Source organism: Capra hircus, chromosome 12 (assembly GCF_001704415.2).
Source record: "Capra hircus breed San Clemente chromosome 12, ASM170441v1, whole genome shotgun sequence".
NCBI classification, from domain to species: Eukaryota; Metazoa; Chordata; class Mammalia; order Artiodactyla; family Bovidae; genus Capra; species Capra hircus.
The window spans coordinates 13,463,707-13,478,427 of NC_030819.1; the positions used below are offsets into that span (position 1 = coordinate 13,463,707).

Sequence of the window (14,721 nt, forward strand, 5' to 3'; positions counted from 1 at the left end):
CAGTGTTTGCTGTAAGACCCACCTCACTGAGCAGCCATTGGCCAGATTCAACCTCCTGTCCTGTTATCTAACAAGTAGCAGCAATTATCGGATAATCATTTTCTTCCTTTCCCTGCCTCTCACTTAGATGTGATGATGCCCAACTAGAAGGTGAAAAGGCCACAGAAGTGGAAGAAAAGGTCAACTGAGTTTACTGACCAGGTGGTCAGATCTGGGCAAGATTTGACCACAGATGGGCTGGGGGAGTGGTGGGCATGCAGAGTTTGGAACACAGTGTGGTGTTGAGCCCTGCTGCCCCACAGCCTCCTGAAGCCTGGGGCTCAGTAGACTAGGTGGTTCATCATCCAGGATTTCTGCTCAGGTCATGCCTGGCAGCCCCAGGAAGGAAACCCACTACCCCTGCCCACCTGGAGGGGGTGCGGTGGTCCATCCCAAGGGCAGACCTACACATGGTCTTCATAGCGTTGTGTCTTCTTGTCTACATGTGCTTTTCCATGTCATTTTTCCCATGTACAAAATATGAATGGTTTACTGTGACTTTATAGGCCCCAGAAGTCCCTCTATTTTATCTTAATAAGGAAAATGGATGGAAGCTCTTTTCTTTGAATGAGTCCAATAGGATTGTAAATATCTTGAAAGCACTATAAGTCTTCAGTGACTTTCACATCCAGTAAAATGGGTCTCTGAAGTTTTATTATTCATAAAACGGCTTAGATTTTCCCCCACCAGCCACTGGGAAGTCAATCTTTTTGGCTGAAGTTCTGACTTTGGTATTTTCCCACATGATCTGTTCTGGGTCTGCACATCATCTGTAATTTATTTTCAGCTTTTTTTTTTTTTTTTTAAATCAGCCTGAGCCCTAGAAAAAAATTCAGCCAGCACTTCTGACACCTTCACAAGCTGGTTATGTGTTGGAATCTCATTTAACCCCTGGAAGATTGTGACATATTTCCTCACTCAAACCTATTATTTGTGGAGAAGTGCTGGGAATTTCTGTCCTACTATGTACACACTGATGGTGTCTGGTATCACTGACTCAATGGACATGAGTTTGAGCAAGCTCCAGGAGTTGGTGATGGACAGGGAAGCCTGGCATGATGTAGTCCATGGGGTCGCAAAGAGTCGGACACAACTGAGCAACTGAACTGAACACATGAGCACACTGAATATTGAGTTTTTGTCTTGGTAACATATTTAAGCTGAAATCGGCATTTGATTCTGTCTAGGGAAGATGTACAATATATGCATGTACAATATATGCAACAACTTTTTGCTTGTTGCTGTGTTAGCTCAGTCTATGTAAAGCTGTAGCAATGCAGGTTGGATGGATTTGAAGAGCCCTGTAATCTATTCCTTCCCTTACCCATGATTTGCTGACTCTGTACAAGGCTTGGTCTCTGTTGGAGTTGGAACTAGTGTCTGTAAGTGTGTGAGTGATGTAGTGTCTATATCTCCTGTGTGACATATAGGAGAATCCCTCATGGGATTCAGGGGTAGGAAGGACAGTGCCAGCTGGCGATGTCCTGACAGGTTCCCAGGAGGACTAGCTTTTGAGATGGACTGGAAGGGTGGGTGGGTTAGTACTCAGGGTGTCCAGGCAGAGGCTACCTGGGGAGTGTGGACTTAGGTGCTTATGGATCACTGGGGGATATTAAGTATGGTGAACATTCCCAGAGGTATTGTAAAGAGATTAGGAAGGAGTGCTGTTGGGGGGGTGTGTCTAGGGAAGGAACTAGGGAAAAAACCCAAAACATTGTATCAGTATTTGAAATGATTAATAGTAAATTAGACTCTGAAATTATGTTGCTTCAAGAGAAAAGGAAAATTGGGAGATGAATGAGCTGTGGCAGAATAGACAAGAGCTGCTACGTGACTGATGATGGGAGAGGTGATGTGGAGAGAGAACTCAGGCTGTGGTGATTGAGAGCCTGCAGAGGAGTCTTCAGAACACCATCCATCCAACCTGCCTCCTGTTGGACATGGGCTCGGGGCAGGGAGGAGTAGCTGTGTCCCATGTTAGATTCTCAGTGAGCCTGGATGAGAGGAGGAGGAAACGAGAGGATCTTACCTCCTGGCTGCTGGTCTTTGAGGGAAATGCAAGGGTTCTGCTTTTCTTTCCCACAGAAGCAGGTTTTCATGATCAGTTTTTGCCAATTGTTCTTTTGAAGAGGAAGATTGCAATCACACTCGTAGCTCTGTGGTGTGATAGATGATGAGAATGTCAAGGACTTGAAGGATGTTTATGATTTTAGGGGAGTAGGTTCCTATTCAAATGTTTTCTTTCTCAAACATCCCCAGAAGCTTTTATCAGTTTCCCCTGTGTTAGCAGGGATTTGGTTTGCCTCTGGGTCTTGGAATTGCCCATATTAAAGCTGCTTACAAGGATAGTTTGCTTTTCTCTCATGCAAGAGTCCTTGTAAGGCTCTATATTCTCTTCCTGGGGCTGCCTTTACAAAGTAACACAAACCACAAGACCTAAAATCACAGAAGTATATTGTTTCACCGACCTGGAGGCTGAAAGTCTGAAATCAAGGTGTCAGCAGGGCTGCAATCTCTCTAAATACTGTAAGGGGGACTCCTTTGTCAGCTCTGTTAACTTAAATGGTTTCAGACAAACCTTGTTTTTCCTAGGGTTGTGACTGCCATCACTCTAGCCTCTGTCTCCATCATCATCTGGCTGTTTTTTGCTGGTGTGTCTGTCTCTGCATCTCTCTTCTTATAAGGGCACTAATCATGTTGGATTCAGGGCCCACCCTACTCCACTGTGATCTCACCTTAATGGATTACACCTATAACCACCCTATTTCCAAATAGAGTCACATTTTGAGCTAGCTGGGGTTAGGACATATCTTTTTTGTGGTGATACTACTCTCCCCATAACAAGTCCCATGGCTAGTGTGAACCTCTGTTGTGTTGGGACCCAGACTCTTTCTCTCTTATTATGTTACTCCAATGCATGTGACCTTGACCCCGCTGGCAGCCTCCAAGGCCCAGACCGTGGGGGTGGAGGAAGGTCCTGGTTGCTGTCACTCTCCACTGACCTCGATTTAGCTACATGGCTGTGCCTATCTGCTTGTGAGGCTGGAGAGAGAGGCCCTCCTTCCAAACTGCCACGTGTAGCCAAAATCCAGGGTTTGTTACCACGGAAGAATGAGAGCAGATTTTGAGGATAGTCAGCAGTCTCTGCCACACATTCATAGTTCTTGGGGTGTGGGCAATGGAGGTGGTCTCAGTTGTTTACTCAATTTCTCTACCACTGTAGTTTCTTTCACTGAGTTATTAATACATCTATCACTTGTAGGGCAAGAGAGAGTTTTCTGGTATATATTTATGTTAGCTTTGTAGTGGTTCACAGGACTTGGTATTATTCAGCTAAATCACATTGAATGACTGCTAAGTGCTGTGAAAATAGCAAGAAGTGGAAGATGTAGCCATTCCTGTTGAGCCGGAGAGAAGGCACTGACTAAAGAGAAGAGATAAGTGACAGTGAAAAGATGCTTGTGAAGTATTTTTAAGAGGTAGAATTTTCATAAGAACATTTTCTTTTTAGAATGATAACAAGTGATAGTTAATGAAAAGCAGTGATATTGATTTAACACACATGAGAAAAGCAGAGTGGTCTTGAGTGCACATGTGAGGGTCATGACCCACAGTAGAGCCAGAGTTTTCATTCAGCATCTCTGTAGGTCTTGTGTTCCCAGCCTGTCTTGCGCCACCTGATTGAAGAAGGCCTGGGAATGGCCTTCCTCTCTATGTTCCTAGCAGTGTCACATGGTCATTATTCAGTAAATATGTATGGAATAATTTCCTATCAGCTCCCATGTTTATTGCTGGTAACACAAGACTAAAGCAATATAAATGTCCAAGTTCTAAATATGTTGGATTTTGGAGCTATATTTTCTCCTTAGGGAAAAACTTGTACACTGAGAAATGTTGAGAAAGTTGCAGATAGACTCATGGCCAGGCACTCGACTTATATCATATATACACATGCAAATACACACATTATACACACACACACACACACTCCCTTATATAAAGAACTCTATGAATACTATATGTCCTATATTATGAATGTACATACTATGTGCTGTAATAATAGTATATATTATTCTATATATTAGTTTGTTCTGATGTGAGCCAACACTTCAAGTACAAATGGCAAAACAATTTGTAGGTTGTATAGATTTTTACTGAAAATTCCAAGGAAGAAATTATTTTGTTTGTATTTCATCCTGAAGACTAAACTGTCTATGTTTTTCCTTTTTCTGTAGAACTTTCTGTTACTCGATGAGATATCACAGCTCAACACTCAACTGCCATCAGATGATAAGACAATCGTGCACATGAAAGATTTTACTGCTTTTTGGGATAAGGTAATAAGTCCTCCATTCCTAGATCATGACTGATAATAGATAACTGTGACATAGATTTATTGGAGAATTTACACATGGTGTAAAATGTGACTTGCACATTTACTGAAAGTATGTTATCAAAATTCTCAAAATCAGAGATAAAATTTGCAGCTAACAGAGATTACGTGTAAAATCAGCTTAAGACATTTGACATGTTCTCTTTCATTTTCAAGAGAGCTTTCAACATATTAGCATATCTTGAACTTAGAGTATATATGTTTGTAATGTTAGAATTTACAGGACTGGAGAGACAAAATGGCAGAGCAATGCCAGATTCTGAAGCCTGAACAGGGAGGGAGCTCAGTGTCTGGCCCTGGGAAACTGTGAGGTGTGGGGACAGGAAGCTGAATGTATGTGGCTCATTATTTTGTTGTCATAACTGAGTGAAAGTAGTAAAATAGAACTCTCAGTATCAGACAAGAAAAGAGTGCAGAAACTTAAAAAAATTTCTCATGTTTAAAAATCTAGTTTCTTATTGATAGATTTGTATTCCTATAATATCCAAGTCTCCTTTTTAGTGATGAAAAATAATTGTCATTGTTTTCATGTGTTAATGTTTTAGACATATTTTAGAATGTTTTTTAGTATGTTTATGTTCAAGACAACATAAGCAGATGAAGAGATATTCCATGTTCCTGGGTAGGAAGAATCAATATTGTGAAAAAGACTATACTACCAAAGATTCAATGCAATCCCTATCAAGTTACTAATGGCATTTTTCATGGAGCTAGAACAAAAATTTCACAATTCTTATGGAAACACAAAAGATCCCAAATAGCCAAAGCAGTCCTGAGAAAGAAGAATGGAGCTGAAGGAATCAACTTTCCTGATTTCAGATTATACTGCAAAGCTACAGTCATCAAGACAATATGGTACTAGAACAAAAACAGAAATATAGACCAATGGAACAAGATAGAAAGCTCAGAAATAAACCCATGCATCTATGGGTACCTTATTTTTGACAAAGGAGGCAAGAATATATAATGGGGCAAAGACAGCCTCTTCAATAAATGGTGCTGGGATAACTTGACAGCTACATTGTAAAAGAATGGAATTAGAACACTTCTTAACACCAAACACAAAGATAAACTCAAAATGGACTAAAGACCTAAATATAAGACCAGAAACTATAAAACTCTTAGAGGAAAACATAGGCAGAACACTCAATGAGATAAATCAAAGCACGATCCTCTATGACCACCTCCTAGAGTAACAGAAATAAAAACAAAAGTAAACAAGTGGGACCTGATTAAACTTAAAAGCTTTTGTACTTCAAAGGAAACTATAAGCAAGATTTAAAGATAATCTTCAGAATGGGAGAAAATAATAGCAAATGAAACAACTGACAAGGGATTACTTTCAAAAATATATGAATAGCTCATACAACTCAATGCCAAAAAAACAAACAACCCAATAAAAGAGTGGGAAAAAGACCTAAACAGACATTTCTCCAAAGAAGACATACAGATGGCTCACAAACACATGAAAAGATGCTCAACATCACTCATTATTAGAGAAATGCAAATCAAAACGAAAATGAGATATCACCTCACACTGATCAGAATGGCCATCATCAAAAAGTCTACAAACAATAAATGCTGGAGAGGATGTGTAGAAAAGGGAACACTCTTGCACTGTTGGTGGGAATGTAAATTGATACAGCCACTATGGAAGACGGCATGGAGATTCCTTAAAAAGTTAGGAATAAAACCACCATGCTGCTGCTGCTGCTGCTAAGTCGCTCCAGTTGCATCCGACTCTGTGCGACCCCATAGACGGCAGCCCACCAGTCTCTTTTGTCCCTGGAATTCTCCAGACAAGAACACTGGAGTGGGTTGCCATTTCCTTCTCCAATGAATGAAAGTGAAAAGTGAAAGTGAAGTCACTCAGTCGTGTCCGACCCTTAGTGACCCCATGGATTGCAGCCAACCAGGCTCCTCCGTCCATGGGAGTTTCCAGGCAAGAGTACTGGCCATATGACCCAACAATCCCACTCTGAGGTATATACCCTGAGGAAAGCAAACTTGAAAATGATACATGTATCCCATTGTTCATTGCAGCACTGTTTACAATAGGTAGGACATGGAAGCAACCTCGATATCCATTGACAGATGAAGGGATAAAGAAGTTGTGGTACATATACACAATATTACTCAGCTATTAAAAAGAACACATTTGAATCAGTTCTAATGAGGTAGATGAAACCGGAGCTTATATAGAGTGAAGTAAGTCAGAAAGAAAAATACCAATACAGTATATTAACACATATACATGGAATTTAGAAAGATGGTAACGACAAACTTATATGCAAGACAGCAAAAGAGACACAGATATAAAGAACAGATTTTTGGACTCTGTTGGAGAAGGTGAGGGTGGGATGATTTGAGAGAATAGTATTGAAACATACATATTACCATATGTGAAATAGATGACCAGTCAAAGTTCAATGCATGAAACAGGGCATTCAAAGCAGGTGTACTGGGACAACCCAGAAGGATGGGATGGGGAGGGAGGTTGGAGGGGGGTTCAGGATGGGGTACACATGTACACCCATGGCAAAAAATTTCTAAAAACAAAAAGGAAAAAAAAAGTTAATGTTTTATAATTCAGTTCTTCCCAGAGAATATTTTTCATTTTGAAGATTATCCCAATAGTTTGTCCAGACTTTGTACTTTTAGTTTTTTGGGCATTTTACTGATGAACTGTAACCTCTTTTTAAAAACAAAAATTATCAGTTACTGACAATTTTCTTAACACTAAGAACATGTAAAGACCTACACATACCCTTAAGTCTCTCAGGAATATGACCTGTAATTGGCATGACCTCCCTCACATTGGATTGTGTGCTGTTGCATGTACCTCCATGTTTTTTTGCTTTCTTACAGCACAAGTACTTTATGGCCCCTGTTTAGCCAGGACAGGTAACGCATGTGACACATATTAAAATTGAGGTTTTATTACTCTGACCTGCAAAGTCATAATTAATTTCTTAATTCCCTATTTTTTTGTTGTCATTGCTGGTGTTAAATTAGAGCTCTTGTGAAGTTAGAGCTTTGACGAGTATTTATGAGTTACTTTGCTAAGAAAGACTTCATCATACAAGGTGACCTGCTTCCTTAGCATTACTGAGATTCATTCTTTATCAAATGAAAATGGAGAGATAGTGGAGGTTTCAATTTATTAGTAGAGGGCCAGGCTCATGATGTACTTAAGCTGCCGCATCATGGAGATTAATGAAATAGTTAAAACCAAGGGTCATAATGCAAACATAAATGATTAAAAACTTCCTATACTGACTATTCTATTAAGTATATTATTTTAATAAGTATACATCAGAAAATTCACATTTCAAATTTCAACTTGTCATTTCAACTGCTAAATTCTGTGGCTATCTAATACTGTGTCCATATGGATAGCTGGTAAAAGGAGCCTTCTAAAGGCAACGAAGTTGTTTCAGACCCTGGAAGAGAGAAGACTGGATGAAAAGTCCTGTAGAACACATTATCTTAAAATAGGGAGGAGAAAAATGTGGGCTATGTTTAGCATATCAATGACTATTTTGTTATTTTCTCCACTTTCTGAAGTAATGTGTGTTACTTTATTGAAATGGGCAGATCTTTATAAACATTAATTTGCAGGAATTAGAAACTCCAACCCTACAAGGCATTTCATTTACTGTCAGACCTGGTGAACTGTTAGCTGTGGTTGGACCTGTGGGAGCAGGAAAGGTAAGTCATGATACCCTGGTCAGCTTGTTGCAACGCCACAGCCCCTGTTAAATTCTCAGAGTTGAGGGACTTCCCTGGTGGTCCAGTGGTTAAGAATCTGCCCTCCAATGCAGGGGACATGGGTTGGATCCCTGGTCAGGGAACTAAGATCCCACATGCCTCGGGGCAGCTAAACCTGTGTGCTGCAATGAAAGATCTTAAGTATTGCAACTATAACCCGACAGCCAAAAATAAATAAATAAATAAATCTTTTTAAAAATTCTTAAGAGTTGAGCCTAAAGCTGTGTATAACACAGTTTGAACAGGGCAAATCTAGAATCGCTTTCCTGTAGGTGTGTTCCATGGGACATTCGTTTTGCAAGAAGGTTTTGTGGCCACATGAATCCGGGTAAATGCACACTGTTTTCCTTCTTCGTGTTTCACGTTGCACAGTTGGGAACAGCTTGTCGGGAGTTTGGACGTCTCAGTGAAGGAAATTATGTATGTGACATCTATTCAGGACAGAATGAGACAGTGGGGACTTCTTTTTGTGACAGTGGTCCCTCCAGGAAGTCTGGAGATTGTGAAGGCTCTTCCAGGAAGCTTTGAGTATTTTCTCACATGACTTGACTTGACCCGCTCAGTGCACATGTAGTGACTGTGCAGCCATGTGCTGGAGCTAAAGGAAGAGATGTGAGCAAGGCCCTGACACCTCTGCCATCCAGAGACAACCAGGTTCTGGGGTGAGACAGGTATGCAGGCAGATTATTTTAGCCCAGTGCCCTAGCACTGTGATGTGGGGACACAGACACACCACATCTGTGTGGTGTACAAGATTTGAAGGACATGTGTACATGCACTTAGTCTCTTGTGTTCTGTACAACAAAATACAGAAATCGCCAATGTATGGCAAAACCAACACAGTATTGTAAAGTAAAACAAAGTAAAAATAAAAATTTAAAAGTTAAAAAAAAATGTAAGTGTGTACAGGAGAGGTTGATGATTTCTTCTGTGATGGACTTTTGCTCTTTGGACACAACTCACTTCAGAGTTCTTTTAATAATCATCTTTGGATATAGTTTTCACATGTAGCTTTTTAAGAACAAGTATTTGTCAAGTGAAGGATACCCAGATGTAGGAATAGCTGCATAAGCATCAGATGCAAGAAATACACATCCTGCTGGGCTGCTCTGCTAATTAAGAATGTTAAACATTCTTATTTAGTCTTTGTTGAGTATAGCGCTTCATTTGGGGGAAATTCTTGGGCACAGTAGATTGTTATAGCATTTTATTAGTATTTCTTGTCAACTGTGGGTTTACATTGACCAACAGTGTTATTTTCAACTTTTTGGTTGCAACTGGAGAAGGCAATGGCACCCCACTCCAGTACTCTTGCCTGGAAAATCCCATGGACGGAGGAGCCTGGTGGGCTGCAGTCCACGGGGTCGCTAAGAATTGGACACGACTGAACGACTTCACTTTCATTCGCTGGAGAAGGAAATGGCAACCCACTCCAATGTTCTTGCCTGGAGAATCCCAGGGACGGGGGAGCCTGGTGGACTGCCCTCTATGGGGTCACACAGAGTCGGACACGACTGAAGCGACTTAGCAGCAGCAGCATCCAGAACTATACTTTATCCTGTTCTAAACACAAGCATTCTATCATGTATCAAGTGCCAGGGTGGGGTCAGCTGTGCTGCGACATTGTTCCGTCCTGAGTGCTGCCTGTTCACATGTGTGTGTTGCCGTCTGTTTCAGTCGTCACTGTTACATGCTCTGCTGGGGGAGCTGCCCCCGAGCCAGGGACAGGTCAGCGTGCACGGGAGGATCGTGTATGTTTCTCAGCAGCCTTGGGTGTTCTCAGGAACTGTGAGGAGTAACATTTTATTTGGGAAGAAATATGAAGAAGAACGATATGAAAAAGTAATAAAGGCTTGTGCTTTGGAAGAGGTGAGTGATGACTCCTAAGTTGGATATACTTGAATTTTAAATAATGATAGTATTGGTTTAACCTACAAGATTTGTTGAGAGTTTTTATTTATTTATTTATTTAATTTGAAAAATCTTTGATTGTTGCTGATTATTTGAAGCTGATCTTCCGGGTAAATATGCAGGTATATAGTGTTATATACAGTGTGTGTATATACTGTATATACGCAGGTATATTGCTGTTTTAATCCTGATGTGATAAGACTCACAGAATGCCTTTTTTTCCCCCCTTAAGGGGATCAGTCCATTCTGTGAAGTTTCATTCACTTTCAACAATTACAGAAATTTCTAAAATAGCAAGCAAAGTGTAATGAACCCTCATGTACCACCCCCAGCTTCAGCCAGGATTAGCTGGTGGCCGGTCTTGCTGCATCTCTACCCGGGCCTTCTGCCTGCCCCACCCTCAACCTATTATTCTGGAGCAGATCCTAGACATCATATTAGTTCATCTGTCAACATTTCATTAATTTCCTCTAAGAGAAAAAATCTTTTCTCTTTGGGAAAAAAATCACCACATTATTTCACCTGAAAGATAACCCTGAATGTTATCAATCTTCTAATCTGTGTTTACAGGTTGTTAGACATCTCACTGAGAAATCTTGTTCACTGATGTTGGAATCAGATTCCACACAAAGTCTGTCCATTGTGCTTAGTTGTTGCCTCCTCGATCCCTTTCAGTCTGTAGGTTTCCCTCTTTACTTCATTTTTGATTTACAATTTATTATTTAAAGAAAATAGAATACTTATGTTTCTTCTTAATACTGCATCATTTTGTTGGAGAAGAGACTGTTTTCAGAAAGTGCATCAATTTTCACAGAAAATGGCAAAGTGAAATGTTTAACTCTATATTAGGATTTAGATGAAATTAGTGAATGAATCAGGAAAACTAAACTTATCTGATAAAATATATTTTGGCAGAAAGAAAGAAAAATGTAAATACCGGTAAATAGTTTGTTATTCTCTTGGGTTATAATCATCAGTGAAAAACAGTTTCAAAGGGCTCCCCCTGGTCTCTTCAGGGCAGTCTGGACATCTGACTATTCTTTTATACTGTGAGGAAAATGCTGGGACAGACTTTCAAAGGTTTGGTGTTAAAGGCTCCAAACTCTCTTTGTGACGAAATAGTAATTCTGCTTGAACGATGGCTTGAACATCATAGATGGTATCAGGTGAGCAGCATTTTATGATAATGTGGACAGAACAGAATTATTCATTTAATGGCTGCTATTTCTTTCTCCTGGGCTTGTGTTAATGAGAGATTGTGCTTTTGCAGAAATGATGTGAGGTTAGGAGGAATGAGCTAGATTTTTATTAAATGGTGCATAGACTGCATAAGAAAAGAAGAGGGGAAACAAATGTGAAACAGTGAGACAATAGCTTCTATTTATTCAGAGTTTATGTGCAAATCATTTTTATGTCTGTCTCTCACACGTGCACATGCACACACATAAACAGGAATATGATTTATTTATTCTTTATGAGTGTCCTTGATGTTCCTATCTTCATTTTATAGTAGGAGAAACTGAGACTTGAGGGGGTCAAACAGCTCATTGCTGCATTTGCAGCTCAAGTTCAGATCTGTTTCTGCATAACCCTAGATTCCATGGAAGGTAGGGTTTGGAGTAAACAGATTTCGGGCATTTCCTCTTTACCTTAATCACTTCCAGCTCCTGACACCCAGATCAAATTCCAGAGACCAGTGATCTCTCTCCCAAGTAGAAATGGATACTGAAGATTGGGTTCTTAAAGATACAAAGTTGAGAACAAATACCAAAAAGCAAAGATTAAAAATCTAGAGTAGAAGTTAGATTCTCAAAAATACAATATTAAAGAAAAAAGAGTCACAAAAATTATTATATATATATGTATATATATAAGTTTGCTTTAAAAATAGGGTCTTTTTTTTTTTTTTTGCAAGGTAGATGGTGTTTGCAGCCATGAAATTAAAAGAGGGTTACTCCTTGGAAGAAAAGTTATGACCAACCTAGATAGCATATTCAAAAGCAGAGACATTACTTTGCTGACTAAGGTCCGTCTAGTCAAGGCTATGGTTTTTCCAGTAGTCATGTATGGATGTGAGAGTTGGACTGTGAAGAAGGCTGAGCACCGAAGAATTGATGCTTTTGAACTGTGGTGTTGGAGAAGACTCTTGAGAGTCCCTTGGACTGCAAGGAGATCCAACCAGTCCATTCTGAAGGAGATCAACCCTGGGATTTCTTTGGAGGGAATGATGCTAAAGCTGAAACTCCACTACTCTGGCCACCTCATGCGAAGAGTTGATTCATTGGAAAAGACTTTGGTGCTGGGAGGAATTGGGGGCAGGAGAAGAAAGGGACAACAGAGGATGAGATGGCTGGATGGCATTACTGACTCAATGGACGTGAGTCTGAGTGAACTCTGGGAGTTGATGATGGACAGGGAGGCCTGGTGTGCTGTGTTTCATGGGGTTGCAAAGAGTCAGACAAAACTGAGTAACTGAACTGAACTGAGTATGTTATAAAAATGAAAATTAAAGGAGTAATAGGGGGCTTAAAAATAATAAAAAATTTGTTCAAATTAAAAAAATGATAATAGTAAAAATATATCTAGGAATTTCTCTAGAGCTGTTGTGGACAGTGTGGGGTCAGTTCATTTTCATATAGTTCCTTGGTCCGGCTTGTAATTCTCAAGGTCTATAGGCCCCTTCCTATGTAGTCGGTGCTAACTACAGGGTTTATGGCAAAACCAATACAATATTGTAAAGTGAAAAAATAAAAAGATAAAGAATAAACTGATAATCCCCTAAAAAAAAAAGAGCTTTAGAACTTCACTGAAGAATGACCACATGCATATGTGCACATGGCTAATTATGAATCTGTTAATTACTATTTTTTCTAGTCTTATCACCTAATGTATGTGAGTTTATTAACATGAAAAACCTTCAATAAATAATAAAGATGGAAAAAAAAACCTCTAAAAAAAAACCCAAACAAATTCCAGAGACCCAGGCAGAGTGTGCCTGTTTCTTTCGTGACCTTGCTTTTCTGGTGAAGAAAGAGGCACACCCTGGTCAGGGTCTCTGTTTACATGCCCCTTTACACCTTCATCCATTGCTCACTTTTCAAGAAATTTTTACTTCTAAACTTCCTCAACTGAGAGGCAGCACAACACCATGGATAAGCATGGAAACTAGAGGCAGTATGATGTGAAAGAGCAGACGTCTCTGAACTGACATGAGCTGGGTCAGATTCTAGCTCTTCCGTTCAATAGCCAAAAAGGAAAGATATACCGATTTGAATGCAGAGTTCCAAAGAATAGCAAGGAGAGATAAGAAAGCCTTCCTCAGCGATCAGTGCAAAGAAAAAGAGGAAAACAATAGCATTGGAAAGACTAGAGATCTCTTCAAGAAAATTAGAGATATCAAGGGAACATTTCATGCAAAGATGGGCTCGATAAAGGACAGAAATGGTATCGACCTAACAGAAGCAGAAGATATTATGAGGTAGCAGGAATACACAGAAGAACTATACAAAAAAGATCTTCACCACCCAGATAATCACAATGGTGTGATCACTCACCTAGAGCCAGACATCCTGGAATGCAAAGTCAAGTGGGCCTTAGGAAGTATTATTATGAACAAAGCTAGTGGAGGTGATGGAATTCCAGTTGAGCTATTTCAAATCCTAAGAGATGATGCTGTGAAAGTGGTTCACTCAATATGCCAGCAAATTTGGAAAACTCAGCAGTGGCCACAGGACTAGAAAAGTTCAGTTTTCATTCCAATCCCAAAGAAAGGCAATGCCAAAGAATGCTCAAACTACCACACAATTGCACTCATCTCACACGCTAGCAAAGTAATGCTCAAAATTCTCCAAGTCAGGCTTCAACAGTATGTGAATTGTGAACTTCCAGATGCTCAAGCTGGTTTTAGAAAAGGCAGAGGAACCAGAGATCAAATTGCCAACATCTACTGGATCATCAAAAGAGCAAAGAGTTCCAGAAAAGCATCTATTTCTGTTTTATTGACTATGCCAAAACCTTTGACTGTGTGGACCTCAACAAACTCTGGAAAATTCTTCAAGAGGTTGAAATACCAGACCACCTGACCTGCCTCTTGAGAAATCTGTATGCAAGTCAGGAAGCAACAGATAGAACTGGACATTGAACAACAGACTAGTTCCAAATCAGGAAAGGAGTACGTCAAGGCTGTATATTATCACCATGTTTATTTAACTTATATGCAGACCACATCACGAGAAATGCTGGGCTGGATGAAGCATAAGCTAGAATCAAGATTGCTGGGAGAGATATAAAAAACAGATATGCAGATGACACCACCCTTATGGCAGAAAGTGAAGAACTAAAGAGCCTGTTATGAAAGTGAAAGAGGAGAGTGAAAAAGTTGACTTAAGACTCAACATTAAGAAAACGAAGATCATGGCATCTGATCCCCTCACTTCATGGCAAATAGATTGGGAAACAGTAGGAACGGTGACAGACTATTTTGGGGGGCTCCAAAATCACTGCAGTTGGTTATTGCAGCCATGAAATTTAAAGACAGTTACTCCTTGGAAGGAAAGTTATGACCAACCTAGACAGCATATTAAAAAGCAGAGACATTATTTGCCAAC

General features: G+C 39.9%; 1 protein-coding gene across 1 annotated transcript in view; it reads left to right on the forward strand.

Annotated features, from left to right (window-relative positions):
- Positions 1-14,721, forward strand: part of LOC102187779 (multidrug resistance-associated protein 4-like) — a 210,362-nt gene that overhangs the window by 37,532 nt on the left and 158,109 nt on the right. The window contains 3 exon segments of the mRNA XM_018056290.1: positions 4,275-4,376; positions 8,054-8,143; positions 9,881-10,072. Of these exon segments, the coding sequence (XP_017911779.1) occupies positions 4,275-4,376; positions 8,054-8,143; positions 9,881-10,072 (384 nt within the window).